The sequence below is a fragment of the Acipenser ruthenus genome, chromosome 13 (genome assembly GCF_902713425.1).
Source record: "Acipenser ruthenus chromosome 13, fAciRut3.2 maternal haplotype, whole genome shotgun sequence".
Taxonomy (NCBI): domain Eukaryota; kingdom Metazoa; phylum Chordata; class Actinopteri; order Acipenseriformes; family Acipenseridae; genus Acipenser; species Acipenser ruthenus.
In genome coordinates, this window is record NC_081201.1 from 39438120 (window position 1) to 39462560 (window position 24441).

Genomic DNA, 24441 nt, shown 5'->3' on the forward strand with positions numbered 1-24441 from the left:
AAGTACACTATGCTTAAAAGTCCAGAGATTCAGGGATAATTCACCAGCTGCTACTCAGGATTTTATTACTCAGCCAAGCCGTCTAGTTTTGTTTTTATTTTTTTCCCACCTGCCCAATACATTGGTGGAAATTCTACATCCAAATCCTGGTAATTTGCAGCAGTTCCAAGCGTCTCTCCACTCACTCATTAATCACGTCGCTGCCAGCTGCTATCTTACCTGCAGATGTAATTCGTCTTGCACGACACTTGCAAAGACAAGCAGTTTGGTTTTTCCTTGTCCTCATACGAACACACCGGAACAATGGTCTGCCGCCGTCTCTCTGTGCAGGCTAATTGATCGACCAGAGGGCAGGAGCAGAAGAGCATCCCATAGCTGTGTTTGGGAGGCACTTTGTCGAAAAACTGCCGAAGGGCCTTGTGGCACTTGCGCTTGTTGCAGACTTCGGCAATGGAGACGCGAGAGGTGCACGGGCTTATATACGCCGATCTGTATTTTTTGCAGGTGTCGTTCAGGTTGCAGGCTTTAGCGGCATTCAAGCAGTTGTTCTCTCTTGTGACTGCAGGCTCTCCTGTGAATGAAGGGAAAGGAAAAGGATGAGCATGTGTTACTGCCTGCTGATCTGTGTTGTTGAAAAGGTTGTGTTAACAATAGTCATTTTTGGACAAAAAATATTCTGTTGTGTCATTGCACCCCTTCTAAATGTTTACTGTGGTGAGCCATAGTAAATACAAGGTAAAATACTAGCAGGCATTGAAGAAGATGATCTCGTAGTAGTGACTAGTTGTTTCTTGATGTGATCTATATCAAAGATCTTCAGATATTAGTTTGGTTTATTCAATATATGCAGGGAATCGTTTTCCCATTGCAGAGCAAGCAGATTCTAAGATGCATAAGCAACAAGCTCTTTAATACCCATTTGCACCTGGGGTTTTAGCCCTCCCCTGTTCCTTTTGTAGGTCCAATCACCACAGGGCAACCCCCTGTGGGCTACACCTGCCGACTGGGTCACATGTGCAGAGACAATGACATGTCGTGGGTTAAAGTGATCTAAAGGCTGCTATTGCAGACAGTAAACTGGTTCTGGCTTGATTGTGTTTGTGTTTTGTACTTGTTCTTTTGTTCTTTTGTGCTCTCACTCTATACGTAAACTATGCTATCCTGGGTGTATCGGTCCCTCCAGCACTGGGTGATTGTAGTGTCTTCAGCTGCTACCTGCCGCTGTTGTTCGATGCACAGACCTGTGGGTTCGGCCCATCTCTGCTGAATAGTACTACTTGATGCAATCTTGTACTTATCAGCTTCTTGTACCGTCTCTGACACTTTGTCTGCAAAACCAACAGTGTGTACAAAAATGTAAGCGCTTGCATCTTATACTGTGTTGATTCTTCATTTTCCAACAGGCATGGCAACTCACTGAATGGTAAAACCTTGTGTACTATAAATCTGGGGAATACATTAAAGCTCTATCCAATCCTTATAGCAGCGTGATCACAAGTCCACAGTGAGTGCTATAGTGCTTGTGGTGCAAATACAGTTAATCATGACACAAGTGAAATGTTCTCCGGGTTTGGTGCTGGCCTTTAGCGACAGCTCCGGCTCGTCTTAGCTGTCTAATAGACACGACAAAACAAACAAAACACTCGCGATAACAATACGGGTCTCCTTCCGGTTTAGCATTAACCATAACAAAGGAACAGATCACCTCGCTACGTCCCCTTATATACCGTCAATCACGCCCCCTTGGTTAACATTTGCACATCGTTTCCCTTCCAGGTCGATGATTTAGTGTACAGTAGCTCCGTCTCCTTTCTAGATGGCCAACTTCCGCCTAACCCCGGGAATTAATCATCTGGCCATCCTGTCCAGGGTACTCTGTTCCCTTTACACAGCGCCCTCACAGGTCGGGAGGGAGATTTATCACCAAGAATCACTCTGTCTCTGTCACAGTGTCCCACAATTACAATGATGTTAACGTCCTTATTTTTTGCAATGAGGTGCACAAAACTGCGTTTAAAATGTACTGACAGGTTAGATCTGGTGAGTAAAATGATCAGTTTCCTCCTCTGACACCTGAGTCACTCTCAAATGTATTTCAATTCCTCGTGTACCTTAAGGGCTTAATTGAGAGAGACCATCAATGCTCGGATCACATTTGTTAATACTATACATATTGCGTACATGTGCTTGAAAACGTTTTTTTTAAATTCATATTGAGCTTTAAGAAAAGTCAAGGGGCTTCTGTATTGTATGCTACAGCCTCTGACTGTTCAGACTGGCTACAGAAAGCAAATCACCCTCCTGGTTCTCCCAGTGCAGTCCCAGTGCCTGTGTATGCATCCAATACACACTGAATTCAGGACAGTAAACTCATTTCATTGATAAGAATCTGAAATTAAACTGAAAGGGGTTTTTCAGCTATCTTAACCAGTGCACAAGTCAGATAACTGTAAAGGTAACCAACACTTTTCCTGATCTTGCCATGTGCGATCAGTCATTATTGATTCATTTATTTTATATGTCCCCATTTTTTACCCCTGATTTTCTCCCCAGTTTGGATTGTCCAATAATGTGTGGGTGTTACAGTCATGTAGCGATCATTGTTGAGCTGCTTAATACATCTACAGTGCATGTGAAGCACTGGCAGTAGTGCACTATGCACTTATGGTTCCTATTTCTGATGAAAGTACTGTAGTTAACTGCATACGGTAGGCTTGAATCAGACTTGTATTTAATTCACAAACTGACTTATTTTTTTTATCTTTCTTAAAAGCAATTTCTATGACTGAATGGCCACTGAAAAACGATTTGCTCCTTGAAAACATATTAAAGTATTAGATCTGTACTGTATTTGAAAAATAAATAACCACAGCGCAGTTCAATGTAACAGAGGGCTGCATCTAGTGCCCCGAACCACATTAAAAATGTATGTGTCCGTGGTATAGTAGTCACTTTAAACCCTGCTCTACACCTTAATAACTCATAACGCCTTTTTATGGGACTCAAACCTCAGGCTACTGCCTGGAAAGCTCCTCCAAGGTTTACATGAAAAAAGCATCCATCATAATCCACAAGCCTGCCCCCCCCCAAGCCCCCCCCATTTCCCAGCAGCACAGAACAAAAAGCTGTTCAAGATCCGCATGGAGAACCCAACGTTCTACCAGAAGGGTCAGGATTCAGAAGTCACATGACGGCAGGCCTGCAGGCTTTGTCAGATGCGCACATGTGCTTTTATTAAATATAACTGTACGCTCTTCAGAAATGCATGGGGGGCAGCCCCCTCTCCAGACCCCCTCTTCCTCCCCTCCCATCTTGAACGCCAGTGACCGTGGCATCTTATCAAGAGAACCTTAAATTAGCTCAAGCCATCTGGGTGCCATTTATTGAGCCACGTTCCTATTTCGGGAATGGCCAAGACCAAGCAACATTTCTACATTTATTTTTACTGCCAGAACACAAATATTGCCAGAATATGGCTTATGGTTTGGACAAATGTGTTTTTTTGCACCAAAAATTAACAAATGAATACAGTTTGTCTGTTTTTAAATAAGTTATACAGTAGCCATCAGGAGCAATACTGATACACTGTAGACCTAATGTTTGGGGGTTTCTTTCTAGAACAGCCATTTATTATTATTTTTTCATTGCTCAGAAATACAGATAATTTTGCCTCTTTGGAGTTTTACTTTGTTGTGCCTTTTAATATGAATCTAAAGCTTTGTGTAAAATTACCCTGGGCTGCACTGTCCATTGGGTATTCTGTGTGTGGAATTACCCTGGGCTGCACTGTCCATTGGGTATTCTGTGTGTGGAATTACCCTGGGCTGCACTGTCCATTGGGTATTCTGTGTGTGGAATTACCCTGGGCTGCACTGTCCATTGGGTATTCTGTGTGTGGAATTACCCTGGGCTGCACTGTCCATTGGGTATTCTGTGTGTGGAATTACCCTGGGCTGCACTGTCCATTGGGTATTCTGTGTGTGGAATTACCCTGGGCTGCACTGTCCATTGGGTATTCTGTGTATGGAATTACCCTGGGCTGCACTGTCCATTGGGCTTCACTGCGGTCCTCATCAGCTTCCTTTCAATGACAGCCTTTAACAAGAGCAAGGCATAGCCGACCTTAAACCAATCACATTGTTCTGAGGGAGGGGGGGGGGGGCTTGCTTTCCACACCATTGGCTGCACCACAATAGAGAACGTGTTCTCTTATTGGCACAGTTTTAATTTCCAGACTTAAACTTTAATTGGAGATTTTTAAGATGTATGGTGTGGCACTTCTAATAACTGAAATCATTTTTCTGCTTTGCCAAGCTTTTGCTGAAGCCTGTTTGAATTTCAGTAGCGCAGTCCATAAGCTGGGAGAGCACTCGGCCTCTCGCTTAGTGTTTTACATTTAAAAATTCATAGGGAGAGTCGAAACCGTCATAAAAAGTGCCTCCTTATTTAAAAAAAGGTACCCGAGCTATGAGCGTTTATTATTATGACTGCCCATCGGGGTCTTGAATCGACTTCCTTTCTGTTCATTCGGTTAATTAATAATGGTAAAATATAATTACTGAGCTTGTTCACCTAATGGGCTGACTCCAAAAGCACAGAGGCAGCAAAGTGTAAGAGAATATTGGGAGGAAGCCTCTAGATCTGTTACCGCTGCTTAATAATCTTACTACTCCTCAAATGCATGTCCCAATCCAATGAAACCACATGGCATAACAGCAAATCACTTAAAACAAGGTCGCGACCCGAGTAATTAATCCTCGGAGCGCTTTCCTACCCCTCTTCAGTCGACATGGCAAAAACTGCATTTAAATGTGCAGGTTGACTCTGGGGAATGAACTTTGTTGAAGATATCCACTATTAGGTTGATATTACATTACGCTGTGATGAATTTCTTCTGTCTGTTTTTTCATTACCAATCAACCACTACAGATCTCGGCTGTAAATAGAGCCTCCTCTGGGGCGACCATGGGGAGAAACGGCGAGAGAGTGAGCCTTTGATAATCCAGACGAATAAAGAGCTTCCTGCTAAGATAGAAACAGCTCTTTTTCAAGATGTAAATGACTTGTGTGTCAATGAAACCCCATACTTATTTATTCCTTTGAAGGAAAGAATATAGTATAACGAGTGGAAAAGCAGCTTGCTTTTTGTACACCAGACATGGTTGGGTACCACTGAGGGAACGACACACAAGAAAAATCCATCCATTATGCTACTCAGCAAAAGTCATCATTATATTTAATGAGTCTCTGTTACTCTGAGGCACTCCCAGCTACCCTGCTATCAGGGCTGCCTGTTGCTCTAGTTTAGATAAATAATACATGTGGGAGGGACAGAACCCGTAAACATTTCCTGTCTCATTTCCACTGCCTGACACTACAGGCTTCAGCTGCCCACGAAATCAAACAAGCGTTCCGGAGCTTTTTTCCAAACCTGGCCAATCTCAGAAATTCTTGCCGTGCGTCAAACCAGCAGTAACAAACACATTTAATCACAGGCTCATTACAAATAAAAAGGAATCTGGTTAAGAAGGAGAGCACAGCCAAACAAACAGCCACGTTTTGTCGTTGTGCTTCTCAAGAATCTTCAGACTTTTGTCTTGTGTGCCGAAGCAGGATGAACATTGTTCAATTTAACAAAGTTCTCTGCTTTCGCTGAATACAATATAGCTTAGAAGAAAAGCAATAAATAAAATGTCAAATGCATGCTTTCCCCATATGAAAGAATTCAGCCAGCATGGGAGCGATTTGCTGGTTTCTTCTCTACACACACCTCCGGGCACTTCCTTTGTAGCCAGTTTGGCTACATCAAGTATGAGATATAAATCCTGACCGGATGCATCAAGAGGACTACTGACTGAATCAAAAAAGTCTAAAAACTATTTTTATTTTTTAAAAAACAATTATTTTATAAGAGCAAAAACATCCATAGCAATTTTCTTGGCAACTTTACAAATTACCCAAATATTAATTCAGCAGAATTGAAAAGTGCTTGTGATCCTCCCATCAACACACACTGAATATAATAAGGAAGAAATCAGACCAAGCAACAACACTTGAGCTACAACATTTTGTCTTCAAACAAGAAATGAAGAATTTACCAAGGAGCAGTAATATTAAGAAGACTAATGAGATTATCACAATGTCAGTTACAGTTAACACACCAGGGACTGCTATGATTCAGAGTGGGGAGTGCAGTACCATCGGAATACAATAATTATGACACAAACGTATTACATTAGTATTGCACTTGTTATGCTCCTGAGACTTTATGGAAGTTCTTTGGAAGCAACATAAAGACCCCCCTCTGTAACAACATTGTCTGACACATAAATGAGTAAAAACAAAGTTGCATGCACACATGTCTATTTCAAACCGTAGAGCAGAGCTCCCCAGAGCAACAGCCAATGTTTAATCTGTGAAAAAAAACTAAATGACTTCATTAAATCTGGCATTGTAAGTAAATAGTTACCAACGACTGTCCTCTCTCACTCATTGAGTATTTGTGTGTTACCCACTTACAGCAGAACCATTGTGTGTCCTTCTGAAATGTATGCAATAGGGGTCTGTAAGGAGCAAGGTCTGCAATGTAATCACAATAAACAGAATGCTAAAGAGCAGTGGTGGAATGCTGCACACCCAGGGGGCGCCTCTCTGATGAAGAGAGCAGCTTCCCTCAGCCTTGACACTGACTGCCACTCCATTGGCCAGTGCTGATCCCAGCAAGTATGCAGACCTAATGAATGCATCTCGCCACTAAATGTTTGTTATCGTGAATGCGAATACCATTGGCTCCAGAATCCTAAAGAAGCCACCGCACACACTGTGTACACACAAAAAGTCAACAGCCATCTATTACTAAGCTCTTGTTTCAAAGCAAAGCTTGCACACAATAAATAAACAGTTAAGATTTCTGGACCATGTTTTTGCAAACCTCAGTATAAATGTAGCTCTGTTCCAGTCCAGAGTTGAAATATGACTCCACAAAATCCTGCAAAATCAGTTTGCAAAACTTCCCTCCTCCAGTACTTTTTGCAAATTCATATCCCTTGACTAAAATGTGGTATATTTATTTTTAATAGGATACACTGACAAGATTAAAAACAATCTAAAATTGCAATATAGAAATACAAACTAAGCAGTTTCAAGGCCAAATTTAAACTTAATAGGTTCCTGGGCTCTAGAATTTCAACCCATTGGAGCCTATCACCCTAAAAATAATTTAAAAAAAAAACAACATTGTCTAGGACAAAGCATATTCTCATCCCTCTGTTACAGTGCCTATTATTACAAAGGCAGCCACACAATTGAAATCAATGCCATTCTCCACACGGGTCTTAATGATATTCTGACCTACTGCTGTTGTGTGGTTTGAGTCAAGATGCAGTGTATCTACTAAGTAAGTTCCTCTGAATTAGCTGAATGTAAAGCTCTGTGGGATGAAAATAATGTACAAAGTACAGCTGCCTTGATCATCAGTGTCCTCGTCGCATACAAAACAAACAGACTCAGAATCGTTCATTTTGCCATTTAAATGTTCTTTGTGTGCTGCATACACTTTAGGAAGATACCAGCTCCACAATTTGGGATTTTTTTTCATTTAAAAAGTTGTAATATTTGACCAGCCGTTGTATCTGTATGTTTGCTGCACAAAGGCTTCCACTGTCGCTGGGCTTCCACTAATTCAAACATGTTGACATTGCCTGTTTCTCCACTTTCTGTGTTCTTTTTAAACAATCCTGCGATTGTTACTGCTTGTTCGGCAATTGTTTAGCCTGAACTTCCAGTTTGATTTCCTTGTTTTTGTGTACTGCGCTGTCAAGATGCTTGTTTTTCTTAGATGATCCAAAGACACATTACAAGTTAAGCAAAACAGAATCCCACCATCTGCATGCGACGCCCCCTTTTCGTAGCTCTGAACGCGATCTTCTGTTGAAATGAATTGAGCTTTTTTTGATTTGTCAGCTGTCTGCATTTTCAATGTTAATCATACACTGCAAGCTAATAAATCAACACAATCTAAACAACCATTTTAAACTTCCCGCCTCTGACTCGCATGTTAAATCATTGTACAGTATGAGGAATTCAGGAATAATGCCGGTATTTGTTTGACCGCATTGCCATAGCAAACAAATGCATGGCTTCTACTTGATAAAAGGATGAAATGAACAGGGGAGGTGAAGAGTGATGTAAAATACTTTGAGGAAAATATAACGCAGATTTTTCACGGTAGGCAGTCAAATACACGATTTCTGTGAAATTCGTGATATCGTGAATTTTACGGGGGACCTACATATAAGGCTAATATGATCTGTGCTCAATCTGTATCTAATTACTACCTCCTCACACAGCGTCTGCCTGGTCCGAAATACTCTCTCTTCTTCTCGCTCTCCTGTGCAGCTCTTCTGCTGGTTCTGTGACCCCGCCTGGTTTGAATAAGCGGCACCTTGTAAAGTTTGTGCAACTGGCCAGTTTGAAAGCAATGCTATGGACTTGGGTGTTGTTTAGTTCCAAACAGCTCCAGGTACTGAAGATTATTCTCTGCATTGAAAAGTGCCAGTTAGATCAGAGTGTGACATTTATAATGTTATTAAAGCAAACGCACATCATTTCTAGGGGCATGATAAGCTGCCTGTGCAAAGTATTGCAAAGAAAATAGGTATCTTCAGTAGATTAGTGTGAGTGTTAATACATAAAGTATGGATGCCCCAGATATCTGACATCTAAAAGAACAAAACAATTCATCAACGTCCCAGGAAAAATCAATGAAACACTGCACCATTGGTGAGAATCTAACAGTAAGATGGTAATAATGTAGCCATAAAAAACCCCAGGCTGTAATTGGCTGCCTCCACTTCTAGCTAACATGTCCAAAGCAGTGAAGAATGTTCATCTAAAGGTTTTGCTTGTACTGGACAGCCATCAGTTATGGCTCACGCCCTCCGCCAGAGATTGTGATGTCTTATAATGGCTCCGGGGCTCCTTAAAGAAAAGAAAACTCTGAATCCATTTTCAGACGGCCTCTTCTCAATTGTTTTAAGTTCATTCTCTTCAATAAAAGGTAACGCAAGTTCTCATAGGGGTAAAGAGATTTGCCATGAGCAAGCTATAGAATTCTATTTGTTTATTTAGCAGACGCCTGTATAATTCTCTGAGCATGCCAGGGACAGGCAATGCAAACAGAATGTAAAGCAGCACTACTGAAATCACCTTACCAGCTATCTGAGAATGTAGGGCTTGGAATAGTAACTTCAGAACCTCCCCAGAGCTCGGAATGGGATTCAAATATAGAGCACCATCAAGGCCTAGGCTCTGTAGCCTATAACATGTACTGTATATACAGCCAAACAAAAAAGGGTCTATTCAATTGATCTAAACCACGCCAGACCACAATCAAGATGTAGGTCATCAAAAATCAAACATCTAATAATGGGGCTCGTTTGGGCATTTCTGTCTGTAAAAATATGTAAAATGCTAGATTAAAGGATGGTGGTATTTAGACTTACCAGCATTTTTAGTTCAACTGATTAGAGCCCAATAAGTACTAGCTTTTTAAAAGAATCGAATCTGCTATGAAAAGCAATCATATATATTGAGGAAAAATGATACTTCACAATACTCAACCTTTGGCTGCTAATGGCCCATTGGTATCCTTCATCGATACTGCATGACCACCTGAACTAACACATGCCATTGTCTGTATTAGTGTGTGCCTAATCTTGCATTGTCGTGGCCATGCAGTGTCTGCTGTTTCCACGGGGCATCGCACAGTACAGCTTACATAAGTGTCTAATTGAGGAAAAAAGTACTACACAGCAGACTGTGCTTGGTAAATAAAACATTGTAACAAACTACAAACCACTACTAATGCATTGTGATTCACAGTGTAAGATCTCCCTAGCCTGCAGAGCTTCAAATCACAGGGATACAAATACGCACACAAATAATGTAATCTCTTTGAGAGCACAACAATCTAAAGTAATTAAATGGATATTTACCCGTGTTCAATATAATGCAAGAGCTCTGCCAGTGCTCTGCCGTGGTGTGCATGTCATGCGTGTTTATTAAAGCCCTTTCAAATTGTGTTCACAGTTCTAGGCAGCCCTCCGATGTAGTCTTGGGATACTCCTGAGAGATTTATTTTGTACACTAATACAGTTTATGATTGTGGGATGAATTTATTTATTTATTCAGCACACGGTTTTGATAGCTTTAGTAACATGCAGGGCAGTGCTGTGAACCAATAACTTTTACTACGGCAGCACAACCCTTTTTATGACTCCTTTTGATTTTGAATGGCACGTAAAATGTCTCTTTCTTCAGATCCACTTACCAGTATATAAGATTCCTTTTAGGACTACACTAGAAAGCTGTGCAGCGTGTGTGGACTGGTCAATGGCACAGCAGGCAAACAGCACATACCATGCCCATCCAAATCACAATGCCAGTTTTAGCATATTATATCAATAATAGAAGGACAGTGTACAGTATATTTCTCAGCCGAGCAAATGCCAGATTAGGGGGGCATTGTTAGATTTCTCTTTTTTTTGTCCCGTCCCTGCACCTAACTTCTGAATGTTCTGAATGGTACTAAATGAAGTGGCACAGCATTATATTTGAATGAATCCTTTATCAGATAGAATAGCTATGGCCTTCATTTTAAACACAGTTAAACTTTCATGTAATTGAATTTGATTGAATTGAATTTCATTTCATTCCAGGTACCTGCCCTCCCCCGAGATGGACCCAGGCAAACTTCCCCGCTGGTAAGTATATTTATTTAACTGTGTGTTTTCTTTTTTTCGATTTGAAGCTATTTAAATACAGTATCAGCAATAGTTTATTTAGTTCTGTGTGTTAGGGTTTTGGGGACTGGTGGGAAAACAGAGTGGCTTTCTCACACATACAAACATGTGTATTGATAAGTCCAGTTTCAGAAAATCAACCAATATTTAAATTGTATTGTTGTTAGATGCTGGGGCAAAAAGGCTGGCATGACCTCATTACTGCAAAGCATTTGCAAGAAGCCTTTGGCAATACTGTGGCACAGTGAACTGAAATGTTTGACCTGACATTTTATCAGAATTGCTCAAAGGCAATGTAAACAGGGTAAATGTTCAAACATTTCTAACTATGACAGTCCACTGAGAAATAATTCAGAAAATTGCAGTCATGGCTGAGCAGCAATTTAAAAAACATTGTTAAGTGTATCTTTCATTTTTGTCTGAATGCATGCATGTGACAGTTAAGTGCTGCTCCAGGTCCTTTGATTCTTGCTAAAGACAACTAGCGCGTACCTCTCTGAAACTGTTGCAGCACTGCGAAGTCTGTGCTGTACCGTACAAATTCATATAGAATAAAGCACCCGATTTGAATTAAACATATTTCAGACAAGACACCAAGCCCAGGATGTTTTAAATTTCTTTTTTTAATTAATTGCACATTCTACTCACAGCTGTTGTTTATACAGAAATATGCCTTTAGTGAAAATATGGGCATTGTTTTATTATGCTTATATTATTGCCTGTGGGAAAAACGCAGCATATAAATCATATCTCCTGAAAACATGTGCCTGTTGAAAGAAAGAAAGAAAGAAAGAAAGAAAGAAGGAAAGAAACAAAGAAAGAAGGAAAGAAAGAAAGAAAGAAAGCTAGTTTAAATAACAAGGCACTTCATATTTACAATGTACACAATAGATTTCCTGTGGGTTACACTTTCTACAATATGTTACCTACACAACTCCGTTCTTCAATTCAAATGCAACAAGCAGACAACAAATATCCCTGTCCAGCAGCAGAACTCTTTCAGCACTTCAGACTGGTGTGTATTTATAGGAAAGACAGCTCCACTCAACAGTGCAGGGAAGATGAAAACAGCAGAGCAGTAAACTAATACAGCATGGCCTTGTTTTTTATTTTTATTTTTTGAAGCTCTTGTCAAAGGCATTTATAAATAACTATTTAGGCTTTTTGTAAGGCCAAAGCTGATCCTATTGCTATCTACGAACACTGTTTATTAGCTTCTGTATTTCGCATATCTCTAAGGCAGGATTTATATTTCATCGTCTCCATTTCCCTGGTATCCCCTGAGCATAAACCAGCCTAGCTTTAGCTCCTAGTAAATGCAATAACAGTCGTCCGTCACTCCAATCTACCTCCTGCTGCTTAGTATGTGTATTTCAGGCGCTCTGTGTTCTTATAAGCTCACAACCCCCCATCCAGCTAAGGAGAGATAAAACAGACTTTACAGGAGAACACCAAGACCCAGATGTTCCAATGGGTTATTGTGCTGTAAATGTGCATGGCCATTCTCAAAGTAATGTTCCACCCTGTGTCACCGTGGTGATAGGCCATTGCTCACCAGGTCACTGGCTTGCAGTTTATTAGTGCTGTTGTCAGCTCATACACTGCCTGGTTTGCTGCCGAATAGAAAAACAAAAAAAAAGATTTCCTATAAAAGAAAAAGTTCAATTAAATTAAGTTCAATTAAATGCTGTGGTTAACCATTGAAGATTAAATCGTTTTTGTTGGTACTTTAACAGGATCAGCTGAAATATGTTTCTACATGTTTTAGCTGATCCTGTGAAAAGGTATAAGCAGAAAAAAACCCTCTGTTATAAATCTTGTATGCGGACAAGTGGTTTATTTTACTTGACTGCAAAGTAAAAGTTAACAGGTGTGCGGTCATTTCAAATCTTTACAGGAATAGCCCTTCAACACGAGTGATTCTACCCTAGCCTCATTTTAACAATACTACAAACTCATATTTTCTTCCTTATATTTTAGGTGTCTTTTTAATTATTCATCCCCAGTAAATATTTTATAAAACCAAGATGGCCCAACTCCGCCTCTCAGTTCTGTTGGGATTCCAGTCTTACAGTTTCACTGATTGAAGCATGAGGACGTGACACACAGGACCAGCCCTGGGGTGAGTACTGACTCCGCAGCTGTGCTGGGACCTCCTGACTCTCAAGCCTCAACTCTGATCATCTGCAATGTTACACAGACTGCTATTTAGCAGCCTCTCCTCTTATCCATGTCATGTTATCAGTGTTGCTGCTGCTCACAGTCCCTGAGCAGGTACATGTCTGGAATTCTTAGTGGTGTACGGTGTAGGGGGTGGAGGAAGATTTGAAAGGATGCTTTTAAGGATTTGACTGACTAGCACTGCCGATATGTGTACAAGAAACCGTTCAAATCATTGCCTATGGATAAAACTCAATGGTAAACACTTTGGTACCTGTAGAGAACTAACTCAGATTAGATGTTACATGTCTAGTGTCCTAACTCAATAAAACAAAGGGCTACAGCTTGAATCATTGCCTTGCCATTTCGTGTTTCATTCCCTGCTCTGTGGATTGTCCCACAAACCTCCTGATGTATTAATGATGACATTAGAAAAGGAAAATGCTTCTCTGTCAACTCCTCATAGGCTGTATAACTGCTTAAACAGCTAAGGGTCGTCCACAAAGACGTTGAATTTAATTTCAAATCCTAAGCTCCTTTCTTAGGCAAATGTGTTCAATGTAATTGGCCCAAGGATATTTTTCCTGTTTGCATTCTTATCTTCCCGTGGCTGGTAATAACACTGGTTAATTAGAAGCGTTGCTCCACCACACAGAAGCTGTGTGTTGTTTTTGTGTGCACAAGAAAAGAGGATGAATCACAACTCCCTATGAATTTGTTAACAGTGTTAGAGGTCTCATGTGAAATAAATGTACTGTAAGCAGTATAAAAAGTGATTAAGATTACAACGGCTCCTAATCTTCTGAAAATCCTTTGTTTAATAACTCGTAAAAAATGATTAGCCGTTCCACCACGTCAGGAGCTGACTACAGTACACAGGAGGAGGGCCAGCTTGCATCTCTCCTGGAGGTATATTTGAATGCTGGTGTAAATATTCCAGTATGTTTTGACTTGTTCCACAGGGGCTACATTAAATGCAGACACATCCTTGCGCATACATGCTTCATAAAACAGAAAGTGCCACATATCAAGGATGCTATTTCTGTCTGACATAACCTGTAACACAGCCTGCTGACAACAATTCAGCAAGCTCAGCTGGGAGCTTTCCAGCCACAATGCAGGTCCTGCAGCCAGCCGAGGACACATGGGACTCAGAACAGGGGCAAAGGGGCTGTATGAAATGACATCTTTCAGAAACTCACTCTTGTTGGCCATTCTCGAAATGCTGGCTAATAAATCCATCACATTTCCTAACTGTGAAAGGTAAGATATTCTTCCCCTGGTCCTACAGCTGCCTTTCCCAGAGCATTTTCTTAATAATGTACATAACTTGTAGCTGGCAGAAGCATTTCTCAGTGCCCCTGACAAGTGAAATGGCTGCTAAAATCAATGCAGCGGCTGGCTTTGTGTGTGTCTGTGCCTGAAATACGTATGTGCCCTAGCTCTGGATTGAGGTGTTGTTAGGGTTGTGGCAGCATTCGGAAAGAGAAATGGCCGAAGGCTGGCAAAATATGACAGTCTGGACCAGTTAGTATTTTGTTTATGACATGAAGTGATAATATGGGTTTTTATTTAAATTCGAATTACTTAGTTACAAATAAAGGAGTCAGCCTTGTGGGAGATTGTGCAAGAACACAGGCACTGATATTAAATAGGTCTATATGAAACAGCAGTGGGAACAACTGTAAAGTGTAAAAGCTTATGCCTGAAGCAATTTCAAGTGTATGAGTATTGAAAATGTGCTTAATGGTATTAAAGTAGAACAGAACAGACACTGTACTGAATTAACTGGCTAAAGGGTACCATTTTGGTTCAATAGACAGACAGATATTAAACCGTAAGTTAAATAAACACTTATATAATACGTATGTAAAGGTAAAACTAGGTCAAGTAGCCAAACATTTCTGCTAGTGCCCTCTGTATATAAAACGTAGTTATTACAACGTATGAAAAGCTCATTAAAATATGACCCGACATTTTAACACGTTGTCCAGGATCTTTCAGTAAATAAAAGCTTGCCCACCAAATTAGGAAATGCTAATGCAATAGACTTCATCCTTGCGGGACAGATAACCAGAAAGACTCTCTTTGTGTCCCTTTCAATTAGGAGTTCACTGGAGAATCTCCCGTTCTACTGCATTAAGACCTTGTGCTCCATTAGAGCAATTCCACTGGCAGGTCTTCTCATCATTCGTAAACATTCTGCAGTGCAACTATTGCACTGATATTTATTTGCCATGGTACGTAGAGGAAATAATAATGTTTCAAAGTGCAATGAAGATTGATCCATCTCAGAACACGTAACCCCCAGGGAGTAATCTTTTTTTATTTATTTTGTTTACTTGGCTTTCTAAAAATATGTTACTACTTTAGTTTTAAGTAAATGTTTTCAGCATGTGGAATCATTGTTGTATCAAAGGTTGTGATGATAAAATGCATGCAGATGTAATTCATTGTGACCTGCCAGACTGCCATTCTCAAGATGTTAGAATGCATGTTACTACAGAATATCTTACAATAAACTTTTGCTTTTTAACAGCTAATTACAGCATTTAGCACAACTGGGTTACTGAAGTATTTCCAAATCAACAGATCAGAGTAAACAGGTTTATTCCTTTAGTTTTTTGTGACTGGCCTGGTCATAAATGTTCTTACCTTGCGCAAACTCATTGCAGAGTAGAATTTCCAGCTATATATGCACAGCAGATATTTTTTGGCTGGCTGGCAGCTCTGTGTTAACAAATCACACAACACACTAGGTTATATTTGATTATTTTTCTGCACGCTACAAAGCTGCAAGTACAGTACCGTACATACATGCTAATTAACTGTTTGGATGCTAGAAGTAACAAAACAGCAATGATCCCGGTGGAGACCCCACAGTGCCTGACAATATCATGCTTTTATTATAGCAGTGCACTGTACCACCTGAAGAAAGTGCAGCACATCTAGAAGCAGACGCAACATCTCCAGCAATGCAATGAAACAAATATTCCATGGTGGACATGGCACTGAAAAGGATGCATGGACTGTGTTGGACCACAGAGAGCTTTGAATTAATTATAATATCATGCAGATATTAGAGGTAGGTGAATTCATTTATAAATAATCTTTGACCTCTATGTAACATCTGGTTGCAGATTATAGGTTATAGACTGCAGACTGATCCAGCACCAGCTCAATCCTGGAACGAGACGAGATTGAGTTTTTTAGACTGGTTTCATGGTGTAGATGGAAATATGGCGTTAGTAACACATGCAAGAATTCGCATTCCTGGGATCAAAACTGCCAGCTAAGGATCCCTGAACATCTCTGCTTAGCAATGTGCAGTGCCTCCTGTCTACAGTACTGTAAATGGTTCCTAAATTACCTCAGTATGAAAGTCAACCACAATTGCTGCTGGGTTCAGTTTTAATGGAAGCCACTAAAGAGTAGTTGATTTAATTGGCCCAGGCATTTCAAAATGGTTTAAATAATAAATAGATAATAACCCACAGGAATGCTAAGGGGTTAAATGAGCTGAAATCTCTCTAATAACACTTGAGCAACAATGAGCAGTTGCTCAAAAGGACCCTTGGATGCTAGTATGAATTGCAACAGAAGTAGAGAAATTCAAACTGACAAGATCTGACCATCACAAGACGGTCTTTAGAATGAGCATATCATTACAAATTGAAATAGCTCTGAATAGCCCATACAAATGAATATAAACCAGGCTTTTCTCAATCTCTCATCTGTAATACACAAACTGCAGGTTTACATCGGCTTTGAAGTACTAGCTGAACCATGCGTACACATTCCATGAAATGGAAGGCGAGTGTATTCTCAACAACTATGTGTGCGTTCAGTAAATATTACATATACAATATTGTACAGGGGCTGTGCGATACGAGCTGATATCCACTCCACTGGGACTGTGCGATGCAAGCTGATATCCACTCCACAGGGGCTGTGCGATACGAGCTGATATCCACTCCACTGGGACTGTGCGATGCAAGCTGATATCCACTCCACTGGGACTGTGTGATACGAGCTGATATCCACTCCACAGGGACTGTGTGATACGAGCTGATATCCACTCCACAGGGACTGTGTGATACGAGCTGATATCCACTCCACTGGGACTGTGCGATGCAAGCTGATATCCACTCCACAGGGACTGTGTGATACGAGCTGATATCCACTCCACAGGGGCTGTGCGATACGAGCTGATATCCACTCCACAGGGACTGTGTGATACGAGCTGATATCCACTCCACAGGGACTGTGTGATACGAGCTGATATCCACTCCACAGGGACTGTGTGATACGAGCTGATATCCACTCCACTGGGACTGTGCGATGCAAGCTGATATCCACTCCACAGGGACTGTGTGATACGAGCTGATATCCACTCCACTGGGACTGTGCGATGCAAGCTGATATCCACTCCACAGGGACTGTGTGATACGAGCTGATATCCACTCCACTGGGACTGTGCGATGCAAGCTGATATCCACTCCACAGGGACTGTGCGATGCAAGCTGATATCCACTCCACTGGGACTGTGCGATGCAAGCTGATATCCACTCCACAGGGACTGTGCAATAAGAGCTGATATCCACTCCACAGACAGGGGACTGTGCGATACGAGCTGATATCGACTCCACAGGGACTGTGCGATACGAGCTGATATCCACTCCACAGGGACTGTGCGATACGAGCTGATATTATTATTATTATTTGTTTATTTAGCAGACGTCTTTATCCAAGGCGACTTACAGAGACTAGGGTGTGTGAACTATGCATCAGCTGCAGAGTCACTTACAATTATGTCTCACCCGAAAGACGGAGCACAAGGAGGTTAAGTGATTTGCTCAGGGTCACACAATGAGTCAGTGGCTGAGGTGGGATTTGAACCGGGGACCTTCTGGTTACAAGCCCCTTCCTTTAACCACTGGACCACACAGCCTCCTTACTGGACCACACAGCCTCCTTATCCACTCCACAGACAGGGGATTGTGCGATACGAGCTGATATCCACTCCAGACAGGGGGCTGTGCGATACGAGCTGATATCCACTCCACAGGGGGCTGTTATTATTATTATTATTATTATTATTATTATTATTATTATTATTATTATTATTATTATTATTATTATTTATTTTCTACTTGGTGCACAGTTTCCTGTAAAGCTACAAAAGTACAGAAAGTATGTCATTCTAAGTCTGTGCATTTCCAAAGGATAAGTACAATAGCATATCCTGTTCCAGATGTTCAAAAGCTAAGTGCATAACACAAAGCATGTCCAGTACCAATATAATAGTTTCTGGGCTGCTGCCAATGCTATGGTTAAAAGGCAATATTACAAGCACTCCCTACTGGGAGCCATTTGTTGAAAATTGCTTTGCCCGTCATTTAGTCAGCAAAAAGGCACAAAACGAGTAAGTTAGCACTCTATTGAGTGTGCAGTGCTAAATGATTTAAATTGTAAGAGCTGCAGGCCACCCCATGAGAAACGGCTGGACAGAGTACACTCCACATCTTTCCACTGTGAGTTTAAACTACCTCCCTCACCTAGGAGGGGTGCAAAGACACGGCTGGGCAGAGTACACTCCACATCTTTCCACTGTGAGTTTAAACTACCTCCCTCACCTAGGAGGGGTGCAAAGACACGGCTGGACAGAGTACACTCCACATCTTTCCACTGTGAGTTTAAACTACCTCCCTCACCTAGGAGGGGTGCAAAGACACGGCTGGACAGAGTACACTCCACATCTTTCCACTGTGAGTTTAAACTACCTCCCTCACCTAGGAGGGGTGCAAAGACACGGCTGGGCAGAGTACACTCCACATCTTTCCACTGTGAGTTTAAACTACCTCCCTCACCTAGGAGGGGTGCAAAGACACGGCTGGACAGAGTACACTCCACATCTTTCCACTGTGAGTTTAAACTACCTCCCTCACCTAGGAGGGGTGCAAAGACATGGCTGGGCAGAGTACACTCCACATCTTTCCACTGTGAGTTTAAACTACCTCCCTCACCTAGGAGGGGTGCAAAGACACGGCTGGACAGAGTACACTCCACATCTTTCCACTGTGAGTTTAAACTACCTCCCTCACCTAGGAGGGGTGCAAAGACATGGCTGGGCAGAGTACACTCCACATCTTTCCACTGTGAGTTTAAACTACCTCCCTCACCTAGGAGGGGTGCAAAGACATGGCTGGACAGAGTACACTCCACATCTTTCCACTGTGAGTTTAAACTACCTCCCTCACCTAGGAGGGGTGCAAAGACACGGCTGGACAGAGTACACTCCACATCTTTCCACTGTGAGTTTAAACTACCTCCCTCACCTAGGAGGGGTGCAAAGACACAGCTGACCCATTCCTGTGCTAGCAATTACAACCACTACTGCACCAGTTCCCACTGTTTCTATTAATGATGCCAGTTCTATGGTCTCAATCAGCTCTTTGTTTCAAATGAAATACACCCACAGTCCAGAATGTACTGTATATCAAAACTGAATTTTTTTTTGTTTTGTTTTGTTTTTTCTAAAATAATATTTTCAATATTATATATCACTGTCTACTAATGCAACAACAATGTACACATTAAATAAATTGTAACTATGCATAATAACATTGTAATTATGTGGAAGTACTAGGGCTGTCAAGTGATTAAAAAATGAATAGTGATTCATTCTGAGATTAAAAAAATAATAATCTCAGTTAATCTTGGTCTTAATCGCATATTTAAGTGATACATTACTGCATCGCTTAAGTTTGTTTTATTATTATTATTATTATTATTATTATTATTATTATTATTATTATTATTATTATTATTATTATTATTATTATTAATTATCTTTTAATAACTTGAAATTGCCTAAATAAAACAAAACATTCACTGAGTAACGGTTATATCCTCCATAATTGTAAATAATACTGTTTAAAAATCAATGTGGTTATTGAAATAAAACAAAGCTACAGTGTTATCGGGTCTGCAGTCGTTATCTATCTGACAGGGCTGGTTATGCTTACAGTATCGTACTAATCTTGATTCATGGGTTTGCAGCGCTGCTGAATTTCTAAGAGTACTCTGTCGAAACCGACGGGCTTCATTTGCTGTTGTATTGTTGATGTCTGCAGCAGAAAAACTACTAGAGTGTGTATTGAGAAGTGAAAGCATGTTTAGCACGCAGGTGGTACAGCAGACTAGATGCACTTCTGTGTTACTGGAACTCACTTTGACAGTAGATACAAGCAACCCTCTTTCTATCCAATGAACCATCACAAAGTTTTTAAAAAATAAAGTTCCATTCACAAGTCCTTCAGTGAGTGCTTTGCTACATAATGTGGTTCTGTGACTAATTTTATATTCAAACGATGACTACACACATTCAGTCCTGGCATGCACTCAAACAGCGCAGCAGGAAATTAATTACAGCATGCTAAGAGGGGAAAGACAAGAGTGCGATTAACATGCGTTAAAAAAATTAATCTCCCAAAAAATGTACGCAGTATCGCAGAAGTTAACTGTGATGAATTGGCAGCCCTAGTAAGTACACACGTATTTGCCATGTAACTGCCATGTAAATGCACAGTAATTACAGACACTTTGTGTAAAGGGTTACCCTTTGTTCTCATCCTCACAGCAGTGACAGGCCTCAGTGTCAAGTAAAAACTGAAATATGATTCTGATTTTCTTGATGTAATTTTGAGACACACATCTGATTAAAGTGCATCAGTACAGGAATGTCCAAACCATGAATCCTTTTAATAACCATGTATTAAACAGACTTATAGAACATGAAATATTGTGTTATTGAATTAGTGTCATTTCTCTTGGTATTTCAGTAAATAAATATTATAAGCTGTTTCAATTCCCTGTCTTGTTAAATGTAACAGTGAATTACAAGCTGCTGTGACTTGTTTGATTGTGTAATTACTTAGTAAAGGCTTGGCAGATAAGAAATGAAAACTGTTAGGAAAACGCTAATGGTTTCACAAACTTCTCACATTGTGACTTAATGGAAAATATCACAGCCACAGTAAGAAGCACATTGTACTGATGCTAGAAATGAATGGACTGGAACCAACCAAACATATAATCAGGATAGCTTTTGGAAACTCACTTTATACACTAAACAAAAAATACAATTTAGAGAAAGCTGAGATCAGCCTCAAGTTTCTGTGGTACACATCAGATAGCAAAGTACATGGTATAGCACATTATTAACAGATTCAAAATGTGGTTTTGTGGAATGTTAACAACAGTCAACTTAAATTGTGTTTACTTTTAAATATGGGTGTGTAAAGCAAGTAGGTCCTGAAGCATACTGTAATAACAACCAGGTCAAGTTGAAGGAAAACTTTCTATAATATTAGAGAACTGGAACAATGTGTCTTTAGTGGTTTGGAGGTCCCTCTGAGGTTCATGATAAAAATGTTAATTGACAGCAGTACTTAAATAACATGAAGCATCTCAGCACCTTTTCAATTCTGTTCATCTTCCAAGCACTGGCTTAATGGGACGTGTTTCTTAGCCTGCTGTTAGCTGTGAATTATTCAGAAAGAGAAGTATGTGGGAGCTTTAAGCAAGGAGAATAATGATGCAGGCCTCCTTATCTGCAGTTCATTTTCCATTAATGTTCTCAGATTGGGCTTCTTCTATAGTGCAGTCAGGCACATGGGGAGGAGTTTCATTGCGACAGGTTTTTAAGACGCACTGATACGATCAGCGGCTCCTGTTCCACTTCTCGTACTGGGAGGGTATGTTAGCCAGCCTGTCCTGCTAAATCACACAGAGGTGTGCACTGCATTGTTCAGCTATATAGAAAGAAGACGTGAGCTTGCACTGGCAACAGGCACAGTTGTACATGAACATGTGCAGCATCAGCAGATTTTACAAGCAGCATTAACACAATTCTGTAGGCTGTACTTTTTCTTTCTCTTTTTCTTTTATTACTGAATATAATTTAACAAAACTTCAGGTAGCCTGAAAATGTTTCAGCTGCTGTAGTTGATCAATGTATAACGTTTTACTACCAATTATGGCTCTCCATTGTACTCTCAAGTACTTGAGAAGTAGACTCCGAAGGTGTCTCCAGCTGCACAGACACATATACCACGTTTCCATGAACCACATAACCAGGTGCTCGAGTTGCCCACCCCCCACCCCCCACATCTCCGTTTCTATGTTTTTAAATTACTCGAGTTGGCTCCCAATTCGGGCGGGAGCCCCAATGATCTGGTCTGATTTCACTCCTCGGGCTGGCCTGAATTATACAGCCTGAGCTCGGGCTGGGAGGAAATTAGATCACTAAATGTCAATCAAAAATGTTGTAGGGGTCGGGAAAGAACCGCAAAACGGGACATTTTGGCTGGTATTAAATTCGGCGGATTTGCTAACTTGGGAGATTTTGACGTTTTTTTAATTGCTGTTTTTCACGGTCACAAAGAAGAATGGTACGAAGTTTTGCATTTATGCTTTTAATTCCAAAACGATTCAAACAAATGTTTACTAATTAAATTGTTCTGCTAAAACAGTATCTCATTTACACTAACTTGTTATACTAGCATCTACGATGTCACTGCAGCAACTTGGAGAACAAAAAAGGCCTTCTAATCAGTTAGATTAGCGAGCACTGGTAAAATCAGCTTTGTTTTATACAGTGCAGAACAAATTTATTTTAACGTTTTGTTTTGTTTATGGACTTGTTTTTGTTTATGGGTGTCTGGTATCGACAATAACAATCAGCCACTTTGTTACAGTCTTGGCATCTGACACATTATTTCCCGTGTCTAGCGCTTCTTTCCCTGTTCTGCATACCAGCTATCTAGATGGATTTATCTTTTAAATCAATTTGACAATTTCACTGTAATACCGTCTGCAGCGAATGCACGTCTTGACCTTTAACTCGCAAGTATTTCCTGTCCAAGTCACGAGATAACTCGGGTTACTCAGAAAATCATGGAAACGCCTCCTTTTTCACCAACTCCAGTTGTCCATCAACTCGAGTTCTGGGAGAATTAAGACCAATTTGAGCGCACTCAAGTTGTGTGTCCATGGAAACGAGGCAATAGATAATATGCCAAACAGGTCCACTGGAACGGCTTTTCACATTCATAATACACCTTATAAAGCACATTGTGGAATTTGAAAATTGGGTTTTGTTGAAATGTTGCACACGAGAAACCTGAACTACTTTTTTTTTTTTAGTATTCCAATGTGTTTCAAAACTATTTTTAAAAGTGGCCCTGCATTGCGCCTTCTATAGGCAGCAAGGCCATACAGTAACTTGTGTAAGTGACAGAACACTTGAGCAATGCTGCTCAGCACATGTAACTGTGAGCTACAACCGTAGATCTTGAGTCTCAGGTAACGCAAGGGGGTAAAGGGCTTGGTGTTAGAATCCCAATAAGTGACAGGAAGGAAGTGAGGTATTTAAAAAGTCATGAACAGCACTGACTGGCTTTTAAGAAAGGGTTGCGAGTGCCATAGCAACAGCACGGACACAGTGGTTGCATTAAATAAATGAGCGGCTCAGAGCGAGATAAAACCTGCTCTGCAGCTCTGAGCTGCTCAGGGGGGTGGAACTCAGCATGCTGTTAAGAGGGTCCTTTCACTGAGCTGCTCAGGGGGATGGAACTCAGCATGCTGTTAAGAGGGTTCTTTCACTGAGCTGCTCAGAACAGCTCCCTTCCTCAGCGCACCCAGTGTTGAGTAGTGGTTAGGGCTCTGGACTCTTGACCGGCGGGTCGTGGGTTCAATCCCAGGTGGGGGACACTGCTGCTGTACCCTTGAGCAAGGTACTTTACCTAGATTGCTCCAGTAAAAACCCAACTGTATAAATGGGTAATTGTATGTAATATTGTGTAAAAAATCATGTAATTGTATGTAAAAAATTATGTGATAACTTGTAACAATTGTAAGTCGCCCTGGATAAGGGTGTCTGCTAAGAAATAAATAATAATAATAATAATGATAATCACTGTAAGTCAGGCATGAAAGCTTCATCTCAGGGGCCTAAAAAGAATTGTCAAGGACACTGTATCCCTGTTGGAAATGGAGATTACAACAGGAGTCACTTCCAGTTATGTTATGTTTCATATAGCTTTAGGATAGCCAGACTGGTCTACTTGATACTGCCGCTGCTATGTAGTGATTTACACAGAGTCCTGAGTGCCATAATAGTGGGGTTTCATTTTAAAGGGATTCATTAAACATGTTAAAGATAAAATGCTTGTACAGGAGACTTATCCTACTGTACTGTACTGTACTGTACAGGAGACTTATCCTACTGTACTATACTGTACTGTACAGGAGACTTATCCTACTGTACTGTACTGTACAGGAGACTTATCCTACTGTACTGTACTGTACTGTACTGTATGCTGTACCAGGTTTTCGTTTTTTGTTTTTTTTAGTATGTTCTGGTTATACCCACTAGCCTTTTTTAGTGACTATCAAAGTTGCATTGATAACAAGG

The 24441-nt window shown here is 40.7% G+C and overlaps 1 protein-coding gene across 1 annotated transcript in view; it reads right to left on the bottom strand.

Annotated features, from left to right (window-relative positions):
* Positions 1–24441, bottom strand: part of LOC117418251 (GDNF family receptor alpha-1-like) — a 49032-nt gene that overhangs the window by 14829 nt on the left and 9762 nt on the right. Inside the window, exon 4 of the mRNA XM_034031083.3 lies at positions 220–571. Coding sequence (XP_033886974.3) covers positions 220–571 — 352 coding nt within the window. The remainder of the gene's footprint in view (positions 1–219; positions 572–24441) is intronic.